We start from the raw sequence: 12,364 nt of genomic DNA, 5'->3' as shown, positions 1-12,364 counted from the left end.
CTTGTCTTCCCCTTATTCACTGTTCAGCCTTTCTTTCATTCTTCAAAGATAAAGCTAGGCACATTTGCACCAGCAAATGCCTCTCTGCTTGGCAACATACGTCTTCCAGATCTTTATATCTTGAGTGTGAAGAAACAAACCGGATCATTTGTAACACAACTTGGATCAGGGACTAGTAACATAAATCCTTTTATTTTATCAAGTGTTTTATAAATATAAACCCAGTTAATCCTTGTATAAATCTATTAGACATGATGACTAAACCCATTTTTTTCAGGTTCAGAGAGGTTAATGGCCTAGGCCAAAGTGACACAGCTAGCAAGTAACAGGCAAAGCTGTGATCCTAACCTGCTGCCTGGTTCCAGAATCTGTGCTCTTAATCCTCTATGCTCCACTACTCAGAGTAGCCATGTGCCCTCTCTAACACAAAGGAAGGTATCTTGCAGATTCACCCCCTTCTCATATGTGTAGAGTTAGGGAACAGGTAGATATAGACAGAGATCTAGGCCTAAAGAGATAAGAGGCAGAAAAATTCCCTAATTAACTAAATTTCACACATACACACACATACATACATACATACATACACACACATACAAATACTGAATCTCTTGCATTAATTGCTTTTAAATACAGCTACCATCATCCCATGCACAAAAAGCTAGGCTTGCCCACTATCAATAAGCATCTTGATTTCTTTAATTTCTTCATCTGTAGTAGAAAGAGTTCCTAAAGCTCATTGAGTTTCATGAAGTTAAAGCACTTTTCAAGTATTTATTTTGTTGTCACACATTTCACCTGCGCTCTCTCAGCTACCTAAAGGTGATAATTCAGCCTTGAGCTGCTGCTTCTAATAGAGGAAAAAGGCTGATACCTAGATGAACTGGTGTCGGCAGAATTTAAACTTGAATTTCTATTAATTGACCCTCTGTTGCATCCTGAATGCTAAAACAGATTAAGATGTTTCTCTTTAGGACACCTGGGTGGCTCAGTGGTTTAGCATCTGCCTTTGGCTCAGAGCATGATCTCAGGGTCCCGGGATCAAGTCCTGCACCGGCTCCCTGCATGGAGTCTGTCTCTCATGAATAAATAAAATTTAAAAATAGGTTATTTTTTTTAAAAAAAGATGTTTTCCTTTAAAAATTCATGCATCAGAAGGACTTAAGGAGAAATTACAAAGGTTAAATTTACATTAATTTTCTTCTGGCAGGCCTTGTTTCTTTGTTTTTGAATTTGCAATCCTTTGGTATTTCAAATGACAAGGGGAAACATTTACCAGGAACTGCAAGACCTAAGGCTGCCCAAACAGGCCAGTTGTTTCCAGATGCCCAATAACAATAAATGATACAACAGACTGCACAACCAGTGTGTCCTTGGGTTCTTGAGCTCTTGCTTTTGGTTAGCCCCTTAATATATTCCTGGGCCCAGGTTTTGGGCAGTCTAATGAGCATTATTTGAGGGAACAGAAACATAGCACTTTCCAGGAAAGATCCAATCTTGTGACCAGTCTGTTTTCCCCTCACTTTATCTCTTAATTAGAATATTTTTAAAAGGTGATACAGTAATATTGTGCAGGGAGTATTTCTAGTGAAAATGATACAGTATTGCAAAAAGGGCACCAATCTGGTGTTAGAAATTCTTGTCTACTTTTGATGTTATCTGCATAACCTTGGAAAATCTACCTAGACTGTCTACAGCTCAGTTTCTATGCAGTGTGATACACTACTGATGCACATCACTGATATATGTAAAAATTATTTTGAAAGTGCCAAAGAAAAATGCAAATTTTCATTCTTGCCCCCATTCAATTCAACAAACAGGGCAGTAACCATGCCCTAAGTCCTGTGATTTTATTTACACATGAATAGGCTCATATGTTGCCTTCTTGCCAGTTGCTATCTATTGCCAACAAGGCCTAAAGAAACCTCTGGAAGGGAAGAGGAAACTGAGTGCCTGAGAGCTCTACTGCACATCCTATCAGGAGACACCTTTGGCTTTGCTTTCATTCTCCAAAGTCTTGACCACAAAACATGGTGGCTAAAGGTCATTATGGTTTACATTTTGGTACAGTGACTATTTACAAAGCATCTACTTTGTGTCAGGTGCCGTGCAAGGTATGTATAACTTACCACCACTTAACAGATGATGAAACTGAATCTTGGAGAATTAAAGTAACTTGCCCAAGTCACAGAGCTAGGAAGACATAAGGCAAGAATTTACAGCTACATCACCCTCCTCTTCTCATAAAAGGAAAAAGAAGAGAACGAAAGTCAAAGCACCCTGTCTAGTAGCCCTAGAAGCAACTATTGCTGACCTCTGATTGTGGATTGGGAGGCTGAGGTGATGTGTGAGTGACACATATCCATTCAGGGAGTCATTAGAGGAAGGTAGGAGGTGGGGGGGGAGGGGGGAATAGGTGTTTCAAATTCTCCCTTCCCTAAGTATGCCTACATTTCTACAGCATGGTGTGCAGGGTGCCTAAGAGAGGTATAGAGAAAGTGATAGGGAGTTTGGAAGAGCAAGATTAATTTTAGTATCTGCAGTCATGGTGGTCTTCATGAAAGAAAGGTTCTTGATACCTTTAAAAATTGAGACAATTGGTGTTAGTAAGGTCGGGAAGAAAATAGAAGGGATTATCTAGTTAGCAGGGGTAATTCTTTAATTTATTCACCAGATGGTTATTGGGGACTCACATGTGCTAGGCACTGTCCTAGGCACTGAGTAGTAAACAAAACAGGAAAAAAAAAAACAAAAAAAAAACCCTGGCCTCACAGAGTTTACATTTTAGTGGGTAGGTGAAACAGACAATAAAAAGACAAACATACAGCATTTTAGAAGATGGTAAGGAGAAAAATATTTTTGGGAAAGGAGATAGAGTGTCTGGGGGTGGGGTGGAGATGAGATTTAGTCAGGATGCCCCAGAAGATCTCACAGAGAGGATGATATTTGAGCAAAGACTTGCACTAGGAGGGAGCAGTTTCTGCAGATCTCTGTGGCAGAGCAGTCTGGGTAGAAGGACCAGCAAGTCTGGAGGCAGGGGCACCCCCTGAATATTTTGAGGATTAGGAAGGAGATTGGTGTGACTAGAGAGGAATAATTTAAATGCAGAGTGTAAGGAGATGGAGTCAGAAAGATGAGGGATGGAACACCGTGAGTCAAGTCCTTGTATATCTTTTAAGGTCATTGCAAGGACTGTGGCTTTTACTTTCAGTAATAAAGAAGCCACTGAAAAGTTCAATCAGAGGAATGTCATCATCTGATTTACATTTTAAGGGAATTTTTTCTAGCTATTGTGTTGAAAATTGGCTGGAAGGTGGTGGTGGGCAAAGGTTAAAAAAAGACCAGTCAGGGCAGCCCAGGTAGCTCAGCGATTTAGTGCCGCCTTCAGCCCAGGGCGTGGTCCTGGAGTCCCAGGATTGAGTCCCACGTCAGGCTCCCTGCGTGAAGCCTGCTTCTCCCTCTGCTTATGTCTCTACCTCTCTCTCTCTGTGTGACCCTCATGAATAAATAAATAAAATCTTAAAAAAAAAAAAGACCACTCAAAAGACTATGTCTGTAATCCAGACAAGAGATGATGTATCTTAAACCTGGTGGAAGTAGATTAGTATGAAATAGTTTAATTCTAGATGTATTTTATTTTTTTTTAAGATTTATTTATTTATTTATGATAGAGAGAGAGGCAGAGACACAAGAGGAATGAGAAGCAAGCTCCATGCCAGGAGCCTGATGTGGGACTTGATCCCGGGACTCCAGGATTGCGCCCTGGACCAAAGGCAGGAGCCAAACCGCTGAGCCACCCAGGGATCCCCTCTAGATATATTTTAAAGATAGATCAAATAAGAGTTGAGAAGATAGGAAGGAAGAGGAGTAAAAAGTGACCCCAAGTAAAAGATGACTTAGTACCTGGAAGTACAGAGTTTCCAGTGGCATGTGGGAAAATGTGGAAGTACAAAGACAACCTGTGGAGAGAAGAAAGTTGTAAGAAAGTTTGGAAAGTAGCCTGGGTCCAATGTCTAGTCCTTAGATGGAAATAGGATTCCCCATCTTAAACTCATGTCAGGATGAGCCCTGCTGCTTTCCCTTTCTGCTCAGGGAAACAAAGAGTCAGCATTTGGGCCGGCAATTAAGAAGGTTATAATATGGGCAGCCTGTGTGGCTCAGCAGTTTAGCACCACCTTCAGCCCAGGGCCTGATCCTGGAGACCTGGGATTGAGTCCCTGCATGGAGCCTGCTTCTCCCTTTGCCTGTGTCTCTGTGCCTCTCTTTCTCTCTATATGTGTCTCTCATGAATAAAAATAAATAAAATCTTAAAAAAAAAAAAGAAGGGGATAATATGCCTCCATAGTTTAGAACTCATGAAGAACGATGCTACTTTGGAAAATCCATTTTTATCTCTCTTACAGAAAACTTTTCCCCCAATGACAAGCTGTCTTTACCTCAGCTTTTCCTTACAGCTTCTTACCACTGTTCTCCTTCTATGTCTCACTCCTCATTCTTCACTCCCCAGCCCTGGCAGTGGATTCTGCCCGTGACCATAGCCTCTACCCAGACCAAGCCCTTTTCAGCTGTCATGGGGATCATTGTATCTCCTCTTCATGGGTCTTTCTGGCTCCCCTCCCACAGCCCTTTCAATCTCTCTCTGCACTATAGCCAGACTGGTCTTTCTGAAACAGAATTCTGATCACGTCCCTTCCTAGTTAAACACTGCAAAGGCCCCCAGTGATCTTCATGATAAAGTGCAGCAATCTTCATGTAGCTTATGCAGCCCTTGTCTCCTCTGCTCCTTTTGCACTCCCCATTCCCCCATCTCGCATGTCATGGTCTGGGCATTCCAACCTTCTTAAGGTTTCCCAGACCAGAGAGCATGCTCCCAGAGAGCATGCTCTCTCTCTCAACCAAGAACCCTTAAACACTCTTCCCTCCACTCCTCATCCAGCTGACACTCAGCCATAGTTCTCAGCAGCAGTGAACTTCTGGGTCTGGTGCCCCTCCCGACTTGGTACTGCCTCCACACTTATCAAACCACACTGCAATGATCTGCTTAGATGCTCCTGTGCCTTCTAGACTCTAGGGAAAGAATCAGATTTATCTTATTCAGCATTAGATCCCTCACTCCCAGCACCTTCTGAGCAGTCAGAAGTAACAGGCACTCATTCCATATTTGTTGAATCAATAAACCATTCCGAATGTTAGTTCTTTAATGAAACTTTCCCAAGAGCCCTCCGTTGGAAGAGATCTCTCCCTCCTTGGGCCTCCATAGATTTTAACTCCATATGTGTTACAAGTTTATCACATTCTATCTTTCACTGTAGCTACATAATTTATTTCTATTACTGAACAAATTTCTTCTTAAGTGCAGAATCCATGCCCAGTTCATCTTTGTTTTGTCCCTAGACCATCAACCACACAGCTTTTTGTATACTCAGACTCCAATTAATTAATTAATTAATTAATAGACTGTAAATGTTAGATTATGTTTTAGAATTTCCAAGTAGGCTAGTTTATGGAGAGCATGTGCTTTGAGGTGGGAAGTGGTGCATCCTAACAGGTAAGTTGAGGCAAGATGGTAGAAAATCTAGTTTGCTTAGCTAAGACTTACTAGTTTGGCAACAGGAGATTTGTTGTGCATTTCTAAACCAAGGAAGTATATTATCATAGTTGAGTGCTAAGGAGATTAATCTGTCCTTAAGATAAATTCTTTGGTACAGAAATATAGTGCTCTCCTGCATCTATCTCTAGAGATTGGTAACAGAGGAAGTGAATCTTGGTAGTGTTGGGGATTCAGATTTTTCTTCAAGGTTTTAGGGGGAGAAAAGCCTGGAAATAGAAAGCAATCAGAGGCCATTCTATTCTGGCACTCGTAGCTTTGCATTTACTCTGATTCTAACTCTGATAAATTGCTGCTGTGAATTCTCCAATTATTCAGAATCCATGGATAGAGCTGTAGTATAATTCAATCTCATAGTTAATCCTTAATTTGTTTCTCAACAGGTTCACTGACTCTGAGAACACATCACGTTCAAGATTCCAAAATGGGATTTGTGATCAATGCGATCTATTCCATGGCCTATGGGCTCCACAACATGCAGATGTCCCTCTGTCCAGGCTATGCAGGCCTTTGTGATGCAATGAAACCAATTGATGGACGGAAACTTTTGGATTCCCTGATGAAAACCAATTTTACTGGGGTTTCTGGAGATATGATCCTATTTGATGAGAATGGAGACTCTCCAGGAAGGTACTGTTATAATTCTCTTCTAGACAATAGTAGGTGGACAGTCATCTATTGATCCCAATGTGCCCATTTCTCTCTTTTGTGGTTATCTAGGCTTACTGGTCATATTTGGCCAGCTCTGACATCACAAAGGGATTAAAGATAGACAGAGGGAGCCCCATTTTCTGTAGCCACATACACATCCATATGTGTACTGGCTTCCAAAATACACTCGGAATCATCACATTTCAGAGACCTACACTCAGAGACAGGAGCCTCATGTTATAATAGAAAAACCAAAAACCAGCTCTGTGGTTTCTCTGTATGTTTTCCATGTTATTCTCTGCACTCTGATCTCTTCTTGGGTCATAGAATTATTCAGAAATGGGAACTATTCCATTTATGGTAATTCAGAAATAGGGCTGGGGTGCTATTACATTGTTTGCTCTACCTATAGTAAGTTAGAAGTCCTTTTATTTTATTATCCTTTAGCTGGAGGTCTTTCTCCCTTCTTGAGGACTAAATTGCCTTTTATTATCAAACTCCACCTTTCGTTATTGATAGAGGAGCCTGAGAAATATGAACTTACTCATAATTATAGATCAGCCTCCAGGGAAGTCATTAGGTACCTAGAACTTATCAGAATTCACATCTATCTCATACTCTAAATTCTTAAGTGACTCTACACAGGAGACTTTTAATCCATGAGGGATAATGTCATTAAAATGATATTCTGAGCTGTAGTGGGGCTGGCTCTTCACTCTGCCTTACATGGACACAATCAGGGTCCTTTGGTCTCCCACTGTAAAACCCGAAGCATTCTTCCAGCAACAGTTTATCCTTGACATGAAGGCTTGGAGAGGGTGTCTTTACACTCTGTAGCCTATCTTGCCAAGAGAAGGTCTCATGACTCTCTCCATGACTCACACCTCATGTGCCCACACATGCACCAGCCACCTTGGTTCTAACTTGTTTTCGTATTACTGAGGTGAGCTGAAGCTTGTCCCTGATGCAGCTGTTACCATGTCACAAGCTGAACTGCTAAGTGACAGCTAGTTCCAAGTCATGCAGCCAAGAAGAAAGCTGTATATTTATTCTATTCTAGAGACTTGAATATTGCTCCCAGCAGGCTCATTGCCAAGATAAGCTGACTTTGCATATATAGTTATCTTCTTTTTTGGCTGTTCGGTATACCCATGGGGTATAGGGAATACAAACATTTTATCAGGGCCACAGAAAACTTCACATTTGTCATAAAGCTTCATAGGGCAGGTCAGCCAATGAGCTCAGTTTGTAGGCTCAAGTCAAGGCTTACTCCCTGATATCCGTACATGGATCTATTATTCCTGTGAGCATGCCTATAGCACTGACATCAGCTTGGGACTTGTTCGTAAACTTTGATGACTACAGCTCTGAATATTCAAAGGGTTTTCATGTCATGTACCCAAGCTAGTTCCACAAAGAACAGATAGTGAAGAAATTTCTCAGCTCTATTCGAATGGGAAACCTTAATAGATCAGAAAGAACATCACTGTCTCATTCATCATAATCCTCCAAATATGCTGTAATGGGTACATTTAGAACATTGGTTCTTAATCTTTTTTAGAATGTAAATCTCTTTAAGACTTCAGATGAAATTTATAGATATCCTCTAAAGGACAATATATATAAAATTTTGCAGACAATTTCCAAGAATTCACAATTGTTCAGAGACTTTCCACATATTAACAAAGGTTGGGTGTTACAGGAAGCCATTAATAAATACTGTGAATTGGCCTCTAAGGGCATGAACCAGATTCAGGAAGGTGGTTTGCAGCTTTTTATTTTTCCAATTAATCCAGTTCTATTTACAAAATAACTAAACTAATATTTATTGAACAGGTATTTTGAGCCAAACACTTAGCTAAGTCCTCTACATTTTAATCCTATGAGGTAAATGTTATCATTGTTTTCTCCAGCTGAAGGCTCACAAATTGAGGCTTACAAAGACTAAGTGACTTTTCCAAAGATACAGTCTAATACATGAGAACTCAAGATTCTAATTCAATCTTCACTCCTAACCTTATACAATGATCTGCCAATTAATCAACCAGGATAAAAGTTAAAAAGCCACTATTTTTTGAGAAATTTATCAGTAGGCATTATATTATTATTTCTGTGGAGTAAAAGTTATGGTTCTGCTGAGTCAAAGACATTCCAAATGGGGCAATGCACCAGAGGAGACTGGGGTGACTAGGGAGTCCCCTAAAAAGCCAGAGGAAGATCCTGAACCAAGGAAGCAAGGACAGGTAACAACTTATTCTAGCAAACACAATTGTAGACTGTTAGAGAGTTCATTTTAACCACTTCTTTTAAACTTCATATCTAATCAGACAACTATCAGTCCACAATTCTTTAATAAAATCCTTGGGACCAAGTGTATTACAGAATCCAGAATTTTTAAATTAGAAAAGGTAACACAGTCATCTGATGCCACCAACATGCTGTGGAGCAGCACTCTTTAATCAACATATTAATATTTCTGTAGTAAAACATACAAATATTCACATAAAGTGTGATAAATAGACTATAAATAGCCTCATTACAGTGTGGGCCAAGTTCTTTCACCAGATAAGTTCAGGTTGGGTCATGTTTTCTGCCAAGTGAGTTATAAAAATATAATTTTCAGAGCTCTAAGAATTTCAGAATTACAGATAAGAAATATGGACCTTGACTACTTACCACCAATAGTATAGACCACAGGTCAGCAAACTGTGGTCTGCAGGCCAAATGGAGTCTGCTGTCTGTTTTCATAAATCAGGTTTTATTGGAACACAATCACACCCACTCATTTAGGTCCTATCTTTGGCTGTTTTCACACTACACTGGCAGTGTTGACTAGTTTCACCAAGACCATCTCACAAAGCCTCAAAATATTGAATGTGCCTCTACAGTAAAAATTTTCTGATCCCTCACAGAGAGTCCGTTGAGAAATAGGGTTGAAGAGGCCTCACTACTGCCTGGGACTGACCATAACTGGGCAGAGGAAACATGGAGAGCCAACATCAAAACATGAGACTAAGTACAACTGGCTGTTTAAAGCAAGAATTGTAACATTATATTGTGGGATTGATAAGTATGGAAATGAAAAATATTTGGCAACGTGTCATAAAGAAAGGGGATATAGAATTCTACAACAGTAAGTTTCTTATTTACATTAAGTGACACAACATTAGGTAGAATAGGATAATTAGAGAATGCATATTTAATCCCTTAATACAAGGAATAGCTAAAAAACCAATAGAAGGATACTTTTAAAATCTTGATTAATCCAAAAGACAAGAAAAGAAGAGTGGGTGGGCAGAAACAGAGGTGACAAATAGAAGATCAGGTTAGAACACTAGAAATTTGAAGATACTGAGCAGGTTTGCACAAGGGTTCTTCGTATGTGGCTCTGCATATGTCACAGAAGGACCAGAGATGACTTATTTCAACTTCCCAACTTTCCTTGGGAGGCACAGTGGAGTCACAAAGAAAGGAAGAGGCGCGCCCACTCTCACAGTCAGTAACAGAGCAAGGCCGGTATGCAATTCCCAGGCATGGTGATTAAATTCAAATGAAGAGAATGTAACTTAGTTTTCTTTTCTCTTCTTTTTTTTTTTTCTTTTCTTTTCCCCATTTTCTTTATGTCACATATGAAATGGTTCTATGTGTATCCTGGAAAAGGATTTCATTATTAATTACCATTAAAGGACTTGGTCAAAGGGACCTTGTGGTCTTTAATCCAACCCCCAAGACACAGATCATTGTAATTGCTCTGTTGCATGGATTGCTGCTTAAAATGTCTGTTTTCTTGGATGGCAGACAATCTGTCACATATTTAAGAATCAAACTTTTAAAAACCACACACCTAAGCATTAGAATTATAGACTGAAAAAAAAAAGAATTATAGACTGAGAGGATTTTAGTTGGTACTTGAATCTAAAATTCTACACAGCCCCTTCCACCTGAAGATGTTGCAGTTCCCCTGACAACATTGCTTCAGCCCCCTGGGTAAAGAAAATTTCACTATCTTCTGAGAAAGGAAGCCTGCTCTAATTTTCAGAGTTACTACCACTTAAAAAGTTCTTTAGTTCTGATAAACAGAAGCCTGCCTACCTCTAGGTTCTACCTAGTGCTTTAATAGAACTTGTTTTGCTTTGTATTAGAACACATTTTATCTATTTTATTTTGTTTTTGAATGCAGTATGAAATTCATTTTTAGGTTCAGACTGGGTGGCTCAGCGATTTAGCCCCACCTTCAGTCCAGGGCCTGATCCTAGAGACCCAGGGTCGAGTCCCGCATCAGGCTCCCTGCATGGAGCTTGCTTCTCCCTCTGCCTGTGTCTCTGCCTCTCTTTCTCTCTCTGTGTCTCTCATGAATAAATAAATAAAATCTTAAAAAAAAGAAATTCAGTTTTTAAAAATTTCAGTATATTCCGACTATGAATTATGACCAGTTAAGGAAGAGAGACGAGGGGAGGTAGAGAGAAAGGAGAAAGAAAGGAGAGATATTACAGAAAACAGATCATACATACCACACACAGTAAATAAGAAAAAAGTTTCAGGAGCAGAAAGATTTAGAAACAAAGAAGCTTGATGAAGGAGAGCAGAAGAGCAAGACAGTGAGAAAGGGAGGGAATTAAATAATGGAAAACAATTGTAGGAAGCCATTATGTGTTTTAATTCTTACCCCAAATCTAAGAGTACTTTTCAAACACTCACTTTTGACAGATAATAAAGTCTATATCCTATCTCTGAAAATGGAAAGAATTCATACCAATTGCCAAACGAGGGGAAAAACCTTTAAAAAAAAAAAAAGACTTTATTTATTCATGAGAGAGAGAGAGAGAGAGAGAGAGAGAGGGAGAGAGGCAGAGACAAAGGCAGAGGCAGAAGCAGGCTCCATGCAGGAAGCCCAACATGGGACTCAATCCCCAGACTCCAGGATCACGCTGTGAGCTGAAGGCAGACACCCAACCACTGAGCCACGCAGGCATCCCAAACCTCTTTTTTTTTCTTTTTTAATGGAGAATTATTTTTAACTCTTTTTCTAATGTGTTGCTACCAAAGATTTTTACAGCAATGTTCTATTTTCACCGACTACGGTACTAGTGATGATATCTCTGCATTTGTCTTGTAGATAAATAATTACCAGAAATCTACAAGCTAATTCCATGAGGAGGATTCATTATCTCTAACGTAGTTAAAACAGGTTGACAGTTTTGAACCAAAAATGAAGGTTTAACTTTTTCTGAAATCACTTCGCTGCCAAATACATTTTCCATTCTATAGAATTTTCATATTTATTTTTCAAAAACTGAATCTCTTCACGTTTTACCATTTCCCCTACATAGAGCAGATTAATGCAATCGAGGAGCAAGGAAAGTTGATTCTCTGCTCTAATAGATATGGAGCGGTCTAATGGAGAACAGTGAACTGGAAGTCTAAAGGCTGAGTTTAGGTTTGCTCTGCCACTTGCATACTCTGCAATCTGCCATTACTCAATAACCTCACCAAACTGCAGTCCCATTATCTGTAAAACTCACAGTATGGAGACCTTATCAAAGTTAAATATGAGTAGAAATGGGTTGAGGACTCATTTGGAGTGAGCAATGAAACCCTCATAGCTCTTCAAATCAGCAGCAGCAAAGAAAGAAAACTTCCTGATACCTATAATTCTTTCTTTTTCCCAGCCTAGAATGTTCAAAGCTTATTTGCTCAGAGTCTTTATTTGCTCACACAGAATACTTTTTGAAGTCTCCGAAGCTTATATACTTGAAATACTCAATGACATAATAAATGAGTTTCTTTTTTTTAGCCTTAAGGGCTCTGTTTTCGAGTATCTCGACTCATTGTATGCATAGAAGCCATTGGATAGCTGTGACAGTATCCTGCAGATTAGTACTTTGGGTTTAGAAGTGGACTTTAAGCAATTACTCAAAATTGTTACTTACTGCAAATAAAATACTGTGGGATGATCCTTAAGCTACTGAACAGCTAACAAAATTTAAGAATGAACTAACATTCTGAAAAAGACAGTACCATAAAAATACTGTGATTGGGAGTAAAAACAGAATGGTATCATTTTACAGTGTCAATCGAAACAGACTGAGGTCAAATTGATTCCTA

The 12,364-nt window shown here is 39.5% G+C and overlaps 1 protein-coding gene across 5 annotated transcripts in view; it reads left to right on the top strand.

Annotated features, from left to right (window-relative positions):
• Positions 1-12,364, top strand: part of GRM5 (glutamate metabotropic receptor 5) — a 511,936-nt gene that overhangs the window by 402,823 nt on the left and 96,749 nt on the right. For all 5 annotated transcript variants that reach the window (XM_072794970.1, XM_072794971.1, XM_072794973.1 and 2 more), the window contains exon 5: positions 5,992-6,238. In XM_072794970.1, the coding sequence (XP_072651071.1) occupies positions 5,992-6,238 (247 nt within the window). The remainder of the gene's footprint in view (positions 1-5,991; positions 6,239-12,364) is intronic.

This window comes from Canis lupus, chromosome 23 (assembly GCF_048164855.1).
Source record: "Canis lupus baileyi chromosome 23, mCanLup2.hap1, whole genome shotgun sequence".
NCBI classification, from domain to species: Eukaryota; Metazoa; Chordata; class Mammalia; order Carnivora; family Canidae; genus Canis; species Canis lupus.
The sequence above is the reverse complement of the archived record's forward strand: the minus strand, read 5'-3'. Positions and strand labels throughout refer to the sequence as shown.